The 19,673-nt window shown below is 33.8% G+C and overlaps 1 protein-coding gene across 3 annotated transcripts in view; it reads left to right on the top strand.

Annotated features, from left to right (window-relative positions):
* LOC111501999 (uncharacterized) overlaps nt 1–19,673 on the top strand; it is an 83,265-nt gene that overhangs the window by 25,387 nt on the left and 38,205 nt on the right. For all 3 annotated transcript variants that reach the window (XM_074177181.1, XM_074177180.1, XM_074177179.1), the window contains exons 3-4: nt 12,962–13,272; nt 14,721–14,864. In XM_074177181.1, coding sequence (XP_074033282.1) covers nt 12,962–13,272; nt 14,721–14,864 — 455 coding nt within the window. The remainder of the gene's footprint in view (nt 1–12,961; nt 13,273–14,720; nt 14,865–19,673) is intronic.

The raw sequence follows: 19,673 nt of genomic DNA, 5'->3' as shown, positions 1-19,673 counted from the left end.
CGAAGGGTATACAAAAGGCACAGAAATAGGGGAGATCAATTATGGCAACAAAGTAATTATTATTACCGAGTTATTTTTTGAGTTCCATGATGGTCGTGGTATTGGACGGACGTGCCGATAACGTCCGCCCACAAAGAAGGCACATGGGTGCCATGTGCTATCGCGAGGCTCCTTTCTGTGTTGTGATCGTCCATTGAGGGCCTCCTTTATTCACGTCGGTTCTCTCTCTCGAAGAGGAGGGGAACTTACAAAAATACGTTTTTTTACGAACAAAAATTGGGAAAAAACTAGGGGATAGCAGCAATGCTTCGGAAAAGACTTCTGCCCCCCCCCTCCCTATGTATGAAAGCTCCTGTCAATTATTAACGGGCGGAAAATGGCCAAATGCGTCCGAGAGGTAAGAAATGGCCATAGAAAGAGAGACCGTTCTGCTGATAATATAAGTAATTAAGAACTCTTTCATCTGGAGAACTGCGTTTATGTGGAATAAACTTCCTGAGAACGTTTCTCCAAACGAATTTAATCTCCAGCGATTCAAATCGCTACTTTTGCACAGGCACCGCTCATAGAGCGCCTTAAGGATTTCCCTGTAGGGCTTGAGTGATAACGTTTTTCAGATTATGTTTATAACACATGTCACTAAAACTCCTTACTAAACAAAACAGTACAGACTTGGTATTAGTTATTGAACACAGCAAAAATTAAATGCTCCCATTCTTTTCCGCATTATTATTTTTTCTATTATACAAGGAACATTTCTCATTACTCTTGAAATTGATTCGGCTATAGTGCTTTATAAAAAAATACGATCCCAGCAATATTGAGAACTACCGACCAATTTTATTTGAGTGGGAGTGAAAGCTTATTTGAATCCATTTGATAAGATAACAAACATCCAACATTGCTTCGTAAGTAGATTCTCAACAGAAGCTGATTCTACTCGGTAAATTCATGACAAAATACATCTTGGGGATCATGTGGTTGTGTCTGTTTTTTATCATTTTCAAGAATGGCGTCGACGTATCAATGATCTTTTTTTTTCTCATCTTGAAAATCTAAAAATTATAATGATGATTATAATTGTTCAAAGATGATGTCCTCTCGAGGACATCGTCATATTTGGTATTTTTGCTATTTATTTGCGATCTTTCTCCTTGTCTAACTGATACAAAAATTATCATGTATGCAAATAATACTTTCTGACCGTTCAAAAATAGTACTTTCTACAAAGGTCACTAAGATGTTCGATCAGTTCGAAAATTGGACAAAACAGTTTACATTGGTTGTCTTTACACTAGTTAAAAATCAACCACAATTTAAGTACGTTTAATGAATAATTACGCGTTCGAACATTCTAAGTGGACAAAGTTTGACGAACTGTGTTTGACAATAACTTTTCTGGATAACTTGAAATTGGGAGTGTGAAAAATGAATAAGTGCTTCTATATCTTTTGACTTAACAGTATGTTAGATGGGTAAACCATGCTACATGTTTGAAACACATAAACCTACTCTGCGATTGCCTACAGAATTATCATATGAGGACAAGGACATGGCATTCAACGAGTTTTTGACTACAAAATCTAAATTGACCTAGCTTTTCAGACCTCATGGTATATTCAAAAATTGAGAAAGTTGACAGTGACTTCCATTCATTCATTAAAACTACTAAGTTATGGGAAAGAAAGTTTTTGGCTCTCTACTTCTTCAAATCACACTTTTTATAAAAAATCACTACTCATCGCTGCTATTCAGTATTTCAATAAGCTTCCTGAAAATGTAAAGGATAGTTCGACATACGACACCTTAAAAAGTAGGTAAAAAATATCAACCAAAAATTGTTTTCATACCTTGAATGAATTGAAAGATTTATTTCTGGCCATGTTCAGAATAATTTATGTGTGTCCATGTTCTGTTCAGTGATGTTACATTGTTTCATTATTTATTTTTTCGATTAATCTACTGGGGTATTACCATGGATATAGAAAAAATATAAACATAATAATTGTAATTAATTGGATTTCTCAAAAATATTAAGATTGCTTAGTGTGCAGTTTGAAAAGTTTATTCCAGGTTCCACTGATCTGGAAGTGGAAGGACTATTAACATTTATTTAATTATTGCTAGTCTCAGTAGTGTTCAATATAGTATTGGAAATTCTGATTATATTCTGAACCGAATTTTCAATGTACCCTTTTGCCACTGAATTGGGTTTCCAGCAACCATGACGTTTTAATGCAGTAATATCACCACCTGCATCAACTAATACGGTTGCAAATGTCTTGCAAAAACAATGCCCTGTATATTAATTCAGATCAGACAGATTTAAATATGTTGCTATTTGCTTCTGTAAATTACCAAATTTATTAATGCCAATGTTTTGATTTGTGCAATATTCATTAATTAACGAAAAAAGATGGGGTGGAGCAAAATTTCGGCCGTAGGTTCATACATTTTTTACTAATTTCGTAGTATTTACCGGTAATTATAACTGTTCGTTGTTTTTTCTTTCTTTCTACCGCATTAACAATTAAGATTCACATTTTAGGTGTAGTTCATGCCTTTGAAATGCTAACAGTATTCCAAAAATCATTGCTACCTAAAATAAATAATAAATTGAAAAAATATAATAATAAGAAATAAAGAAAAGAAAAAAGGGAAATGAAAAGCAGTATGACCCAGGCTAGCTTCGAATTCGCGTCTCATAATGTAGTATAGTTCAAATATAGCGCCTTATTCCGCTTCGTTACGTGTCACTTGTCACCTTGCTAAGTATTCTCGAAATTAATGAAATATATCATGCATGAATCGAATGGAAAATGTAATCATGACAAAATTTTGAACAAAATTAATGTTAGGTAGATACTTACTTTTATAAATGAAAACTTTTCTTCGGGTGCTTCATCGATAAACGTTTTTATTTGTTCAGGTGAAAATACTTTTGATTTTTTCCAAAATAACCTTCGGACTTTTGTTTTATTGAAGCTTGTAGCTTCTTATATTTAGAAATGTCTATATTAGGGTTGATATTTACCAACGATTTTATTATTGAATAATGCGTCCATGTACTAGATGATTTCATAGTTTCCATCAATTCTTGAAACTCAGCATTCAAAACATTTCCGGAGAATGTCGAAATATTATTTGTATTTCTCCAGTCCATAAACCTTTCATATAGTTTTCCGCAGACTTTCTTAGATTTTTGGGGTAAAATATTTTCTTTTACATTTTCTGCTTTCTCCGATATATATGGAGGAGTCGATGGTAATTCTTGTATATCGGTGATATCAGACATTTTGATAATATTATCTAAGTTTAGCGATATTCTATGAAAATTCAATACGTACTGATTTTCACAAATGAAACAATCAAGGAATCTAGGACAAGCGTCAAATGCACAGCATGCTTGATTGAGAAGTGATGGGTTTCAATTGATCAACAATCTGTATCATAATGGATCTTATAATGAAACGAATTATGGGCATATAATTGTATTATTATAGTACGCGTATTTCAACTTCCTTTTAAACCTGCGTGTCCATCCCTGTGGATGATTTCCATGTCGGACCACTTGATCTTATGAGGGGGTGTCTGAGCTTGTTGAATTAATTTCGTTGAGTATTCCTCCTGAACCCTATGATTCAGATATGCAATGACCTGTTAGTTTCAGCGCTTTGAGACTCTCAACGTCCACGAGGTATCTGAAATCGATATACTTATTTTGGTGATTCTGATGATGAATGAATGAAACAACTCTGGTTGTGGTGGCTTTTTCTTTTTGTTGATCCCTTTTACATTCTGACGAAGATTCTTTATGATTTAGACCACTTACCAAGGACGTATGCAAAGGTGGGCATGGGTGTAATGGCGCTCCTTTGGTTTTAAATACAACCATATCGTTCATGTTATTAAATGATCACATGATTCTAAACTATCCAGGCAATTATTTTATCGATCAGGGCTTTGAAGTTTTTTATCTACGATAGTTTATATCGTTTATATGCATTTTAGTAACGATGGGACAAATAATTTCCATTTTTTGTTTTTATTCATTAAGATATTCTCCCGACGACTATAAATAGTCCTACAAAATTACTTCTACAGTGACGAAGAAAATGATGCAGTACAAAGAAATCAACAAAGATCGAGATGAAATCGACAGCTGAAGACGTTCAAAGTGTCATGTACATTGAAAATATTTCGTAAAATTTTCCAAGTATGAAGTTATTTATATTTTTGTACTCGTGCGAAGAGTTGATATTTGATTCGTTTAATGATATTATAGCAGGGGTCGGCAAATGATTTCAGGTAGGGTTTGGATACTATGGGAAAATTTTTACGAGGTCCAAAAAAACACAACTGATAAAAATTAAGTGCTACCTATGTATTATTTTGGTTTCAAATTAAATTCTGAATTATAAAACACAAGACCTAAAATTAATGTGAGAAATTACACCGACGGTCTTCTAGGTGGGCGTTCGTTATTTGTTTTTTTAAAAAATTCGTCTTTGAGAAATATATTTCACATACGTATGTCGAGCCAATAGTGGCCAAATTTATTATAGCTAGTTTCTTGCAATTTTCATATTTTTCTGGGACATGTTTGGCCCAAAATTCTTCAGTGGATACCGTTTTATACATTTGCAAAGACACATCTTGCAAATCAATTATCTTTATTTTAAGTGATGCCTTTGACAGATTAAACAACTTGGCAGCCACATCTGTCCATTTTGCTGCTACATCAAATTTCAAATGGCGATTTATGAAACGGAGATAGCTTACCCATTTTTGCAATGTCTTGGAATCTTGTAGAAAATTCTTTTCTAAGATCCGCCAGAAATTTTATAAACACTGCTATGTCTTGTTCAGAGTTCTTTTTATATTCTGGAACTGCTTTACTTGTTCAGAATGCGACGGGTCTACATGGAAAAAGACAATGATATGAAAAGCCAATCTGAAGTCATTCTACTTTTTAATATTTCAAAAAGTGCAGTTTTCATTTCATTTTTTAACACTGTGTTTACACTTTATGGATTGGTATTCAACCACTTCTTCGTTCTATTTCATCCTTTGGCACTTTTAAACAATGTATCAGGGGTTTTACTTGTTTAAAAAGGAACAAAACAATTTTCGTAAATTGTGGTGAAAATAATAAACACTTCTTCCAAGATCTATCGAGAACACGAAAAATCAGTAAAAAAGACGAGAATATGTTGTCAAGCTTACCTTTGGTTTCTTAAAAAAAAAGAATGATTGTAGGCCTGTTTGCCTTTTCTTTCTTCTACTGCCACTCATCTCGTATCAGCACAAACCACAAGATTCGACTAGAGACACTTTTTCACAATAAACAAAACGGTACAACTATGTTGAAACAAAAAACACTTTTTTGTGAGATTTTAACTAAACAATTTTACAAATGACTTGTTCGGGCGTGCCTTTATTAAATACATCTTAAAAAAATCTGCTGTCGCCCCCATACGAACGACAACTCTCAGAAGTTGAGAAACTTGTGCGAGCTAATGACTAACGAGGTCTTACCTTTTAACGTGTGATTCACGCCTCTTAACGCCCGATTCACGATCATCCGATCGTGAGTCGGGCGCACTACCACCGCGGCCAATTCTACAATTCTACATTTTATTTATATTTTACAATTTGAAGTACCTAAATTTCAAGTATCCGAGTTTTACCTAGCTCATTAATGTTTTATGTGTACCTGAGTTTGTAATGAATGAAATGACTTGCGTCAGCCCCTGTTCCCCCCCAGATCTGCCATTGCAACCAGCTGTCGCCTCCCTACGAACAATACTCAGAAGTCGAAATTTTTGCAAGCTAAAGTGCAAGGTATCATCTTTTAACGTACGATTTCTAGCACAAGGAAAATAAATGAGAAATAAAACTTTCTATGTTTCATTTCTCATTTTTCATGATGATCTCCCACCATGTAGTAACGGCTACATACATCAATTTAAGGGAAATAAATATAGCTAGATCAACAAATAATTTGCTCAAGTGTAAAAAGGACAAACTGGAAAGTTCACCCTGAAAAGTTACTGAGTAATTTAAGTCTCAGAAATTTCTAGTCAATAGTATTTATAAATTTTGCCTATAATAGGAATAAATGAATGAAAATTATCGGTGAAAAACACCTCGATTTGAAATATGGACTCAAGGCTAACCTCAAAATAATAACATAAATTAATACAACAGTACTGATTTATTTGACTCTTGAGCAGATATATTTATTTTTCAGGTTGAGGCGATTGAAATACTAAAAAATATCAAGAAAATGTCAGGCTCCTTTGTGAACAAAACTCCGTTATAACTCATTTAAAAAACACACATTACACCAGTTATTGTGGTGTAATGTTAAATATTTACATGTCATTTAGGAACACTCTGTGTGTGTGCATACAGCAGGCTTACCTCTCCTGTCTTCTAACAAGAAGAAACAATATCTTTTTGTAAGACATGTAGGAATGTTTCATTATGCAAAATATAAAATGTTAGAAAATGAGTTCTCGAATGATTTTTATGGAGTGAGAAATATCTGATTGTTCATACCACTGAAACCACAACTTATCTACTTGGGAAATAATGATAGTGAAAAATAAACGAATTAATGAGTTGTCGTCAGATTCAATGTTGAAAATAGTTCGATTCTAAATATATTTTTTTGGGGGAAATACTGTTCCAGATAATCACAAATCTTTACACCTCAGCGACAAAATTAATAAATCAGATCATTTAGCATATCAATGAAGTTGTTTCTATCAACTGCTTTTCTAATATTTGAGATAAAGTTAGAATAGAGAACAAATATGTAAACTAACAAAAGCCATATTTCCAATAAAATTCAATGTACGAGGTATGTTGGAAAATAGGGCGAATTTTCATTTGTCTCAAAAAATATTTATTTATTCATCAATTTCGTTTTTGTCCCATTCAAAGTAGTCTAGCTCAGATATATTACACTTATGACAACGTTCTGATAGAACTTTTTTGTAAGTCCTTGAGCTCTCTCAGCGATTCGGTTTTTATCTCCTCAGTCGTCGCAAAACGCCGTCCTTTCATAGGTATCTTCAATTTGGGAACAAGAAAGAGTCGTAGGGAGGCAAATCTGGTGAATACGGTGGCTGAGGCATGATTACGGTGTTGCGAACAAGCAATGACTAGTGAGCAGGTGCATTATCGTGATGCACGGATTTTTTTCCACAATACCGGACGTTTTCTTCGCATTCCCATTTGCAAGCGGCGAAGAAAACAGTGATGAAAACCTTGATATTTGATCGAACTTGTCCTGCTTTTTTTTTATTTTGGCTTTTCTAGGTTCTTCCATTGGGACGATTGGACTTTGAATACGATGACATAACCATATACCCATGATTATTGACCAGTTGAGATCCTTTTTTTAACACGCTTTTGTTAGCTTCACCTGTATGTATGTATGTTTGTTTGTTTGTTTGTTACTCTCATGCTCGGGATCTGTATTTGACAGAATTATCGACATTATTGTTTGATTTATTCGCGGACAGATAGCGCTGTACGTAAAGTACTTATTTCATATATATATATATATATATATATATATATATATATATATATATATATATATATATATATATATATATATATATATATATATTGGTGCTTTTCTTGGTGCTTTTTTAAAGTTGATCCAAATGCATTGAAATTGTTCTGAATTCGTATAAATTTCTTGAGGTTCATTGGCGGTAGATTCGGATACATTTCATTGAACTTTCTACATGTTCTGCTGATATTTTCACAAATAAATGTTCATAAGTCCGAAACTTGACTAGTTAGGTATGTATAGGTATGATATACATAGAAAGAAAGCAAATTTCAGCATCTTTCCGAATTTTCAATAATATACAGGGTGTTCCATTTAAAATAATCAAATTTCAGCAACTTTTTCAAGCAAACGAAAAAACTGTATTTTTTACCACTGTATTTTTTACCACCCTGTATTGAAGTAACGGAGATTAGGCTGACGTGTGGGAAGTGTCCTAGTATCACCTAACTCCAAACCAAATTTCGATATCATAGTACTTCTTAACTAAAAGATATCGGCATTTTTAGAAGTCATGATTTTCGAAGAAAAAAATTGAAATTAATTTTTATTTCGAAAACGGTAACAGATAGGTATAGGGAAATATCAAGAAAAGTTGTCGGGCAATTGTTGGAGATTCCAAAAATAATATTATATACAGAGTGTTCCATTTGAAAAATCAAAGTTGCTACTGCTTTCTAATAGAAGCGGCAACACCGCATTGTCGAAAATATTTTAGTTGGCTAGAGAATGTCCGAATATGCCCTCCATTAAATTTTCAAAGTGATCCGTTGTCTGGTTCACCAGAAACATCTAATGTGCCAATATATATATATATATATATATACATAATTAAAGGTAGAAATTTAATTTTTCAATATTAGATTGTACCTCTCGGTTTATCAATTATTGTCATTTGTATTGAACTACAACTCCTAGTGATGAAAATAAGTAATCTCTTAAAAGCGTACCAAATTCGTGAGCTGTAGAACAACATTCATAGCAAAATTTATTTTTTAGATTCTATATAACATATGCAATTACAACCATCTAAATTAAAACAAGATAAAGTAGCTCATATTTATTTGTTTCTTCAAATGAGTGAAAGACTCCAAAACATATTTCACAAAATTCACAATGAAAATCGAATTCCAAAATCAACGTGAAAGTAAGGAGGCCCAAGTAATGGGAAACGTGTTTACAGGAAGTAATTTCTTATAAGACAGTACCACCATCATTTTTTCAAAGAGGGGAATCCTCAACACCTAAATTGACGGTATGTGCAACACCAAAAAAAATTCAATAAAGAACTGAACCTCATCAAGAGGGATATTCAACAAAATGAATGCTCGAAAGAGTTGGTAGAAAATTGATTAGACAATGACAAGAGCCCAATAGTGGGCATTACAACCAGATCTATCTATTTCATACATCAATGGGCATTTTAAGTGCATAATAATTTGATCTAAGGCAGAGGTTTTCAAACCTATTTTGTCTACCGCCCACTTCGAGAATTAATTATTTTCTAGCCAAAATTCTTGGTATCCATTTTTTAATTTTATTTTTTTTCCTCGTTCGTTAATAGTTCTATGAGTTCTTCTTCCAGCTGGGGTGATCCTGCTGTGTTGACATTTGAAAAAGAATTCAACACCCAGTCCGGTATTTCCAATTTTAAAGTGTCCTGGAATCGTTCTGCGAAATCACTGTAGAGGTTCTCCAAATGATTTCAGTAAACAAGCAAGTCGTTGTTAATGAAGGATACTGCTGACAAATTAGGGAAATTGCGAAACTCACGTCTGCCGGTATTATTCCTGTATAAGAGCAATTTGGCTACAAAAGAAGCAATGACATTTTTTGTTTTAATCAAATTCAAGTTGTCACCTTGAAGTTGGAGATTGATATCATTAAATAATTTATACAGGTCTGTCAAGTACCCAATATCATTCTTTGAAGTGATGAGGTTGTCGTGCAATTCTTTGTCTTTGTTTTCCAAGAACTATTACAGAGTCAAATAGATTGTGAAATCGAGTCAGACAGTTACCTCTTGATAACCAACGCATTTCTGTGTGAAATAGCAATCGTTTGAAATCTTCATCATTAGCAACACAAAGCTGATTAAATGATCTGTCATTTAAAGAGTTGTTTCGGATTTTATTGGCTGTTTTGGTGATATATTGCAATGATTGAGAGAGGCGCTCACTCAAATTTTTCGCAACCAAATGTTGCCTATGAATGACGCAATGTACAGCGAGCACATCTGGAATTTTATTTTTTAAATACGCTATGAAGCCTTTGTGACGTCCTGTCATAGCGCGCCATCCGTAGCAGCTGATATAATATTCTTCAGTGGAATTTATTTCTCATCACAAAATTTTTTCAGTGTATTATATATGGTTTCTCCGCTTGTATCCGTCTCCAAATTTCTGGCAAATAGTAGTTCTTGATATATTTTCTCATTTTCAATGAACCTCACGTATGACAACAACAATGCTTCATTGGTTGGTAAAGTGAACCCATCTAACTGAATTGACAATTTAGAAGTCTTCAGATGATTGCTCAATGACTCTTCAATGTTTTCAGCTATCTCATCAATTTGTCTTTTAACGGAACTATTGCTCAAAGGAATTTTTCGGATAATATCTGCCGCTGGTTTATGGAGCATGGTAGTTATTACTTATTTTATTACCGGTAAATCCTCTTCAGTAGTGTGAGGTTTACCTGTTTGAGCAATTAGCAAGGAGATATTGTAGGAAGCTCGGGGTCCGTCGTCGTCTTGCTTAGAAGCCGCTGAAAAAAGTTTTGACACAGTTGGCTGAGCTGAGTGTTTCTTTTCCAGTTCTTGAAAATAAGTCACACTTTTGTCTTTTTTTATCTGAATGCATTTCATTCAAATGATCTTGTAGCCTTGAGGGTTTCATCGCTTAATTCGAAAATGTTTTTTGACAAAGAAGGCACATAGGCCAAGATGGATTTGTGGGATTTTCAATAAATCCATATTTTATATATTTTGCGCTATACTGCCGTTTCTTCTTTTTTGCTTCCGACATAAGTTTGTCTTCAAAAATGCCGAAGTAAAGAATCGAGTATTAAAAACTAAAGCTAATGACATCATTCACAGTATTCACCACCGCACGTACAACACTTTACCTAGCTAGTCGCTAACTAAATTCACTTGTTTTCGTAATATCGTCGAATGGCATTACTGGCTGGATGGCAGCGGTCCCGTGTTGAGTGCCTCGAGTTGAAATCCCCACACGGTTAATGTGTGCAGAACATCTCATCTCGTCCATCCACCCCCGCTCCTCCGGAGCGGTTCTCAACTTACTGATGGGCACTTCAGCAAGATTGACATCTGACCTTCTTTGGTCGAAAGTCAGCCTCTAATAGGTGCTTTTACTTTCTGATCTGTTGAGTTGTTTTATCATGACTTTCCTAACTGAATTATTGCATGGGGTCCCAAAAAACTAACGGGAGACGAGTGTCTTTAGTCGCGAGCAAGTGTTGGTTCTCAGTGAATCTGAAAATGAGATCAATTTGAAGTCTGGTTAAGAAATTTTTATACTTACCGGAGCCGCCTGACAGCGACTCTGGGGGGTGCTCTTCGATTCTGCCAATGGAGACTAGAAACTTCTCGCTTTGTATTGAAGCTTAATATTGTACAGTTTAACAACTATCGGACAGGAAATAGTTGTTGTCTAGTCCCCTAGATGGCGTTACACGAGGAAATGCACGTAAGCGTAAAGGAGCGGTAAAGTTTGTGTTAAAAGCAAAAAACCTTTTTAAATCAGCCATCGTCCCCTTAAACCGCTTCAACGCCCCCAATCTTCTCTGTGCCCTTTACTGCTCCCCTGGAGGCATCTAGCGCTCACAAGGGGGCGTTATCGCCCACTTTGAGAAAGTCTAATCTAAGGGAAAGAAAACTATATTTAGATCCTCAGACACAATTTGTAGCGTCCCTACAAGAATCCAGCCCGTGAACGCTAAAAATTCCTTTTTCAAAATAAAAAAAAAGAAAAATTAAACTTTGGATCGTATATTTCAATTGTGTAATGAGTTATCGTCAGGCTGCTTTGCCATACGATCTATATCCAACTCAGTTGGATAATTTCACATACTACACTGAAAACCATTTGATCTTTATAAACTTTATTTTCCAAATTTCACTTGTTTCGCTATCACAATAGCTTTTTCTTAGTGAATAACATACTGTGTGTTGGATAACATTCAGCATGAAATCCCTTCTTTACCCTTTTGTGAATCACACCTGCCTTATGTGATTTGTTACTGGGGGGTAAGTTCCCAAACATTAATAAATTCTATTTTCTTCCTTCAAAAAAAGGGCTGTGAGATATTCGTACAAAGCCAGAGTTCAAGATTCCTGTAGACACCTTTTTTTCAGTACATCATATACTTCCACTTTGCCTCGTAAAAAGAAAATACAAGAAAAATAATGTGTTACAGCAAAGTTGCTACCTTCTCACTCACAATATCACTCTTCCCATTCCTTCAACATCAAGCATCAGAAAATCACTGTTTTATAATGGAAAAATAAATAAATTAACCATATTTCCCTCTCATCAAAAAAATATTCAATGACACAGTTTTTCGCAAGAAAGTGGAGGAACTCTTGTTGATAAAAGTTTATCACACTGCAGACGAATTATTCACTGACAACTTCGTAACTAATGTGTTAAATGGGAGAGTGTCAGATCCTATTGGCAAATTGTTATATTTTAACATGTTGATATTTTACTATAAATTCTATCATATTTTAATATTTTGACAAGACTATATATTATGTGTGTGTGTGTGTGTGCGCGCGCGCATGCGTGCGTGTGTGTATGAAGATGCGCGCTCGTGAAATGCTTCAGTTACTAGATATATATTGTGACCTGTATTATATATGTATAACTATGTATTTATACATAATTACTTTTTACAATCATACTGCAGACGAATTATTCACTGACAACTTCACAATTAATGTGTTAAATGGGAGAGCGTCAGGTCCTTTTGGCAAATTTGTATATTTCAACATGATGATATTTTACTATAGATTCTATCATACTTTAATATTTTGACAAGACTATATATTATGTTTGTGTGTGCGTGCGCGTGCGCGCGCGCGTGTGTATGAGGATGCGCGCTCGCGAAATGCTTCAGTTACTAGATATATATTGTGACCTGTATTATAATATGTATAACTATGTATTGATATATAATTACTTTTTACAATTTTTTCTATACAAGCTTCAACAATAAGAGTATCTTAGTCAACAAAGCATATTTTGATTGATTGACTGATATCCCTCTCGAAGGTAATCCAGCGTCCCCATAAATCTTTCATATCATCTTTCCATCTGATGTTAACTTTTTTTATTTTCATTTCAGCCGACTTTGGTGTTTCTGCCAAGAACAAGAACACCCTCCAGAAGCACGATACATTTATAGGTACCCCGTATTGGATGGCTCCCGAAGTAGTATTGTGCGAAACTTTTCGTGACAATCCCTATGATTACAAAGTAGATATATGGTCGATGGGCATTACGTTGATCGAATTTGCCCAAATGGAACCACCCAATCACGAGATGTCGCCCATGCGAGTACTTCTCAAAATACAAAAGTCAGATCCACCAAAGTTGGAACAACCTTCGAAGTGGTCGAAGGAGTTCAACGACTTTTTAGTAAAAGCTTTGATCAAGGTAAAATAGCATTGGAGTTTATTGTTTTACTGTTTTTCAAGATTTGCTTTATTGTCTCTAAAGTTGTATTTGGTATCACGTCAGAAAACAATATCCTAGATACAAATACAATCTCAGATAGAAAAAAATTGAGATATGTTTGGAAATTGGCTAATACTTGATGAAATTTCATGATATCGAATTTAACTAACGCTTTATTGTGAGATTTCATTAAACAGTTTACAAAATTATAGGTAACTTCTTATGAAAATACCAATCAGTTGGGTTGGAAACACTAAAATAGGTCACAGTCATCAAGAGATAATACAAAAGACCATGACCATGAACCCTTCAAATAATTTACTTTACAAATTATCTGTCATAAAAATAAGTTTGGCAGCTATGACTTTCCACTAATAGAATAATAGGGACTATTTTTTGCAAAAGATTTAAATGACTACATTAACAGAGGCCGTTCAAGTATTACGTGACGCAATTTTTGAAGATTTTTGAACTTCCCGACGTTTTCCAGTACCCCCTCTCACATCCTAAACGTTACGTAACACCCAAGAGACCATTTTTACCTAAAAGTCACAATTATGTTGACCGAAGTACTGGCTAGTCGCTAAAGTGCCTTTGTTATTATTTTAATCGCGTTTGCGGTATCAATAAAACAAAATATTTATAACTATATGCGATGAGGATATTGTTAATTTTATTCATATTATTATTCAAAAATCACCTATAAATTAAATTAACATTTACTTGAGTATAATAAAATAGACTCAACTTATATACTTTTACTACTAATTTTCATTTAATTACAGTTTTCTTATATACATTTTTGGCTTCATCATTTATTTTTCCTCTCATGCTTTTTCCTATTTTAGCTTTATTTTCACTAATATTCTCTTGAAATAAAATCACAATTTAACCTTTGGCAATGCAATAAGAAACGGAAAGCTAAAAAATAAAATAATCCATAATTTAAATAACATACTTTTCGTACTGAAGTGACTTAATTAACAAAAAACGTGATTTGTTGACAATAGGCTTTGCTAAAATAGGCTTAAAAAATATATATTGTGTTGCAAGCGCTTTGATCACTCTAATATGCTTCTCCGTATTATGCATTTAAATCATTTACGAATACTGACAACTTGAACAAAATAAGATTAACATACAATACAGTCGAGGAATTCCCCGTAAAACATAAAACAAAAAGGGTAGCCAACTTGGGGGACTTCAATTTCCTACTTCTATATTTGAATTAAAAAAAAACAATGTTACGTAACACATTGTTCGAACTCCTCTAAAGTCCTTGTAACGCATCGTAACGGTTTACGTTACGTTTCGTTACGTAATACTTGAACGACCCCATAAAATTAGACTTCATGACATAGAAATGTAATCTGAAATTGAATTTTTTTATTGAAAGTATTTCTTCTCATCTCTCTCTTATTTTCAAGGATCCACAAAAGAGGCCTTCTTGCGAAGATCTTTTGAAACACCCCTTTATCAATTGTACTTTGGATTCTAAGCCTATAAGAGACTTGCTACTCGAATATAAGGCTGAGGTCGTTGAGGAAGAACTCACTGATGATGACCCTGAGGTAAGTCTATGGTTATTAAAAGTTTGTTTTTAACGGTATTGTTTTCTGTGTTGATTGTTTAATAGGGACCAAAAAACAAATTCGATTTAGAAGTTACTAAAAAATCGTGCAGAATTTTCAGGTTTTGGCTCCCAAAAACATTTTTGTTTACTTTCAATTTTGTCACTAATTTATACAGTACTACTGTAAAAAACTGGTTTTAACTTGAAATTTTAAATGTGAAACTTCAATTGTATGTGATGTATCTTTGAAGAATCCATTTATAAAACTGACCATTCATCTTCTATTATCTTTTCAACCACCTGTTATGTGAAAATTGTTTTAGATTTGAAGTTGTCATGCCAGGAGTAATCTTCCATATATTTTTGAAAAAGCGGGCATAAGTCTCATTCTTGAAGGGGGCCGTTCAAGTATTACATAAACACTATAGAGGGGGGCGGGGGGTTTGCTTTGCTTATTTTTTATGACATGAGGGGCGAGGGGTCTAAATGGTGATTACGTCAGCAGTAGTTATTTACTTTTTCACCCATATGGCAACCCACACATTGTCTATGTTTGAAAAATGAGAAATTCATATAACAATGTTTACGTAACCATGGGAGGGGGTAAGAGCTTTGCTAACTTTTGCTGATAAGGGGTTGGGGGGGAATTGTAATAAATATGTTTACATAATACTTGAACGGCCCCATAACCTTAAAGAAATAGTAGATCACCTTTATTGGCAATAATTGGTAATATATTTCTTTGATAAATAACTCATCAAATTAAAATAGGATTTTCGATTGTCTTTGCTTATGTTAGAAATGCCGTTTGAGAAGAAATGAATTTTCATTAGTGAGTTGGTTTTTTCACTAGTTTTTTACACTCAGGATAAGTATCTTATTTCAGCATGTAGTTACATTTTTCATCATCTTTATGCACTACTTAATGAATTACCATTGAAATGAAGTAATAGCCAGATAGAACAATGTTAACGCTCCATATCCTGGAACTAATTTTTTTCATAGAGTTTATTCGCATTCAAATCCTATTGTTCTTCTGATTAGCTGATTTGGTATTTCGAAAGTGTATGTGTTACAAGGATGTGCTCATTTCACAGCTTATAGTGTTTAATGGTATTGTAATAATTTCATGCTAGCGGGGTAGGAAGCATCGAAAGCATAAAGGGCTTTACCAGCGGATTGGTAAGTTTAAATATTGTAATGTGAACATTTTGGTTAAAAATAGAAATCTAAGTAATGAAAACCCGAAATTAAAATGTGGGAAACGAGCTTTCTGGAAAGTATTCCAAGAATCGTTTTTATACTAGCTGAATGGAATTCGAATCCTTGCAAAGCATTAGTATTTTGAAAACTATGAGTTACTGAGAAGACGGTTAGATAGAGGCATATTTGTGTATTAGTTACATTAGATTATGTGAAATATGCCAAAGAAAGTGAGTATTTTTAGGCCACTTCCAATGTTTAATGATGAACTTAGATATCTGTCAAATATGAACTCATTATCAATAGACTGAATACTTACCAAATTCACAAAAGATTTTTTGGGATCTTCTTCATTGTAACAAATTGAATTTATTTGGTTCAGTACTTACTAGCGCTTTTCTGTCATCCGGCTTTGCAGGGATGACAGAACATATATTCCAACTTTTTTTTCTGTCAGTGTCGCATCATCTTGTATCTAATAATAATGACCTTTGATAACATTCACTTAAGCAAAAGTATATTCACTTCTATCAATTTCAAAAATTTCAAAACAAAAAATGCGACCTTAATCTTCAAAGTACATCAAACAAAACCAACGCAACTGCAATCTTTCTTCATAACGTGTATCGCTTTTGATGTGTGAGGCCGCTTGAGTTTATTTTTAATTTTGCAACAAATCCTGGTATAATAATTTAAATTCTTTGATGCAACAGAGAATTACAATGTGCATGAATTGCTTAAAGTATTTAATTTAACAAAGAATAATATCGTATCCGTCTTAATAACAAAACATTTCTGAATGTGTGGAACATGGTCACAGCCAGATGACACCAAAATACTTGTTCAACTCAAACTGGGTATATACAATAACTGAACATGGGACGGGAGTTGGAATTTACTGTGCGGGGAAAATCTTCATTTCAGTTGCCTGCTTGGTCAGTACACATCAATCTTCCAGGCAATGCGCGAAGAACATTAATTTGCGGTCTCAACAAAAGGAGTAGATCAGTATTTTCACAAGTCACCAGGCTGCACTTGGGGCACTGATGAGTCTAAAAGTGACATAGAGACTAGTCTGGGAATGCTATGAAGAACTGAGAAAACTGACGGACAGAAATGGATTGACTATATACTGGATGTAAGGACACTTAGTTATCTGAGCTGATGAGTACTCCAGACACGGATCATCAACTTCATATATAGAGGAACCAGGTATGGGTGTACCAAAATCTTTGGTATGGAACCAGAATGAGTAGATTGGGTCTACAAGAAACATAAGGAGTTCTGGAAACACACAACAAATCATAGAAAAACCTTTATAATAATAATATTAATATAAAGGAATAATAATAATATAAAGGAATCATCCGAAACGAGAACTGAAAAACTTCTTCAACAAAGCAGAGATCATCTCAAAACAATACATGGCTACTCACTGGACACAGTCCATTGAGAGTACAATTGAACAAAATGAGGATGTACATAGGAGACCTTAGCTGAAGTCAGTGAAGCAAGGTTACAGAGGGAGCTCGTCATCTTTTATACGAATATGAGGGACCGGTTCACTGAAATCAAACGATATATGGATAACCTAAATGATGATTAAATAGAAATTCCGGGCTGGTAGGCCATTGTCTAATGGAACCTAGATTACCAAACGTTTTGTCTGCTACTGCGGCAGACGTCATCAGTCGTTGCTTCAAAGTGGTAAGCAATTGGAACAACCTTTCTTCATCATGCGTGCATTGTTGTGAGATGCTCCTTGAATTTATTTTCTCGCTAATTTTAATTTTGTGATAATTCCTAAAATCATTAATTCAAACTTTATAGTTAACTTTAAAAGATTGCCATCGCGAACTTTTCTGCAGACCTATAATAAAGAAAGATTATATTGTGGATTGTTTTGTTATATGTCGAAGGGATTAGGCAGCATTTTAGATGAAAGCTACCCGGCTTCGCACAGGATACCACCATTGTATTTAAATAATTTGAACAAAACATCAATGAGATATACACATAAACCTTCCTCTTGGATTACTCCGTATGGAATCTGTTCAAGTTTTTTATTTTACCGCATAGAAACAGACAAACGCGGCGGAGGACTTATTTTATTATAGAATTTAATCACCGAAAATTCAAGTAGCTTTTCGGATTGACAATATTATCAGTATTAGTTAGTGATAGATCTCATTTTTTATTCTGAATTTCTTTTTACATATCATTAGTATTGGTTTATCAATCGAGAGGAAAAGAAAATGATTGTATGTAAATTATCAATCAACATGGCCAAGTATCACGAATCACATACATTATTCATAATTTAATTTACAATAGGTGCTCGATCTGACAGCCCTCCTTTACAATATTCAATCCTTCAGAGTACCCAAGAGAAAAAATCAAGTGAAGTCCGGACCACTCCTTGATTTTCTATCCATTCAATTGGACAAGTCTAGTCAAAAAATCACAAACTATTGTTCTGTCCCGATATTCCATGAAGTTGGTTTCCTAAAAATTGAGATACATTTGCCATTTCAATTAAAATCATGAAAGAAAAATGCCAAATCACACTTTTTGAGTTCTTGAAATATTCAATCCTTACTAATGATAACTTAGTATTATTGAAACAACTAAAATTTTTTATAAATATTTGATGTCATCATTAAAAATGTTAGAAAACTTAACAAAAATACTGATTTATAGATGAGGTGGCCGCCCAAGAAAAACTACACCTTGTATAATTCTTCTTTTCTTTTTCTGAATATGTCTAATATTGAAGAGTAACAGCTTAGATTCACTTCACAATAATGAGCCGCATATTATATTTAACCTTCTCTGTAACTTTTACTATTTTCTATATTGTCTTTCATTGACTGAATTTCATTCACCCAGTGTCTGTACATACTGGAATGGTGAGCCCTTTTTTAACTTCTACTTTTATGTACGAATCTTATTCATATTTAGTAATAGCTGAAAGAGACAAAATCGGGTTATTCATAAAAAAACTATTGACTTTCTGACAAAGTAGTTCAAGCACTAAGTATTGGTACTTTTTATAAGAATACATATTATTATTAAATTTCTTGGAGAGGTAAGTTTTTGGGAAAAAAGATTTTTGGCTTTCAACTTCCCCATCCCTATATAAAAAATAAAAATATGAGAAATTTCAGAAGAAAGGAACAAAGTAACTTCAATAAAAATCCACTATAAATATTTGTGAATCATGCAGAGGTTTCTTTCAGATACAAACAAGTGAAAAAATCCAACCAAAACAACTACTTTCAAGTATGTGGTCATTTAATTTCACAGAAATAACTTTTTCTTATTCAGTCACTACTGCAAATATCCGTATTGAAACAGATATCATTCACTGGAACATTACACATATAAAGAGTATTGATATGAAAATTTCACTTTTACATGGAAAACAATCAAGATTTTGGTGAATAGTGCCGTGAAAGCCTTAACCTTTTTGTCAAAGACACTTACCTTTATCTTCTCATCGGAACAATTTTGGATAGCTTTACAAGTGGAAAAACTCATTTTTTTCACAAAATTACGACTTTATGTCATGTTGGAATGATAGTTCGTGAAAACCATCGAATGG

This window comes from Leptinotarsa decemlineata, unplaced genomic scaffold (genome assembly GCF_025532065.1).
Source record: "Leptinotarsa decemlineata unplaced genomic scaffold, Ldec_3_MD MMD2_tig00002159_RagTag_RagTag, whole genome shotgun sequence".
Taxonomy (NCBI): domain Eukaryota; kingdom Metazoa; phylum Arthropoda; class Insecta; order Coleoptera; family Chrysomelidae; genus Leptinotarsa; species Leptinotarsa decemlineata.
Note: the sequence above shows the minus strand (reverse complement) of the source record. Positions and strands in the feature narration are given on the sequence as shown.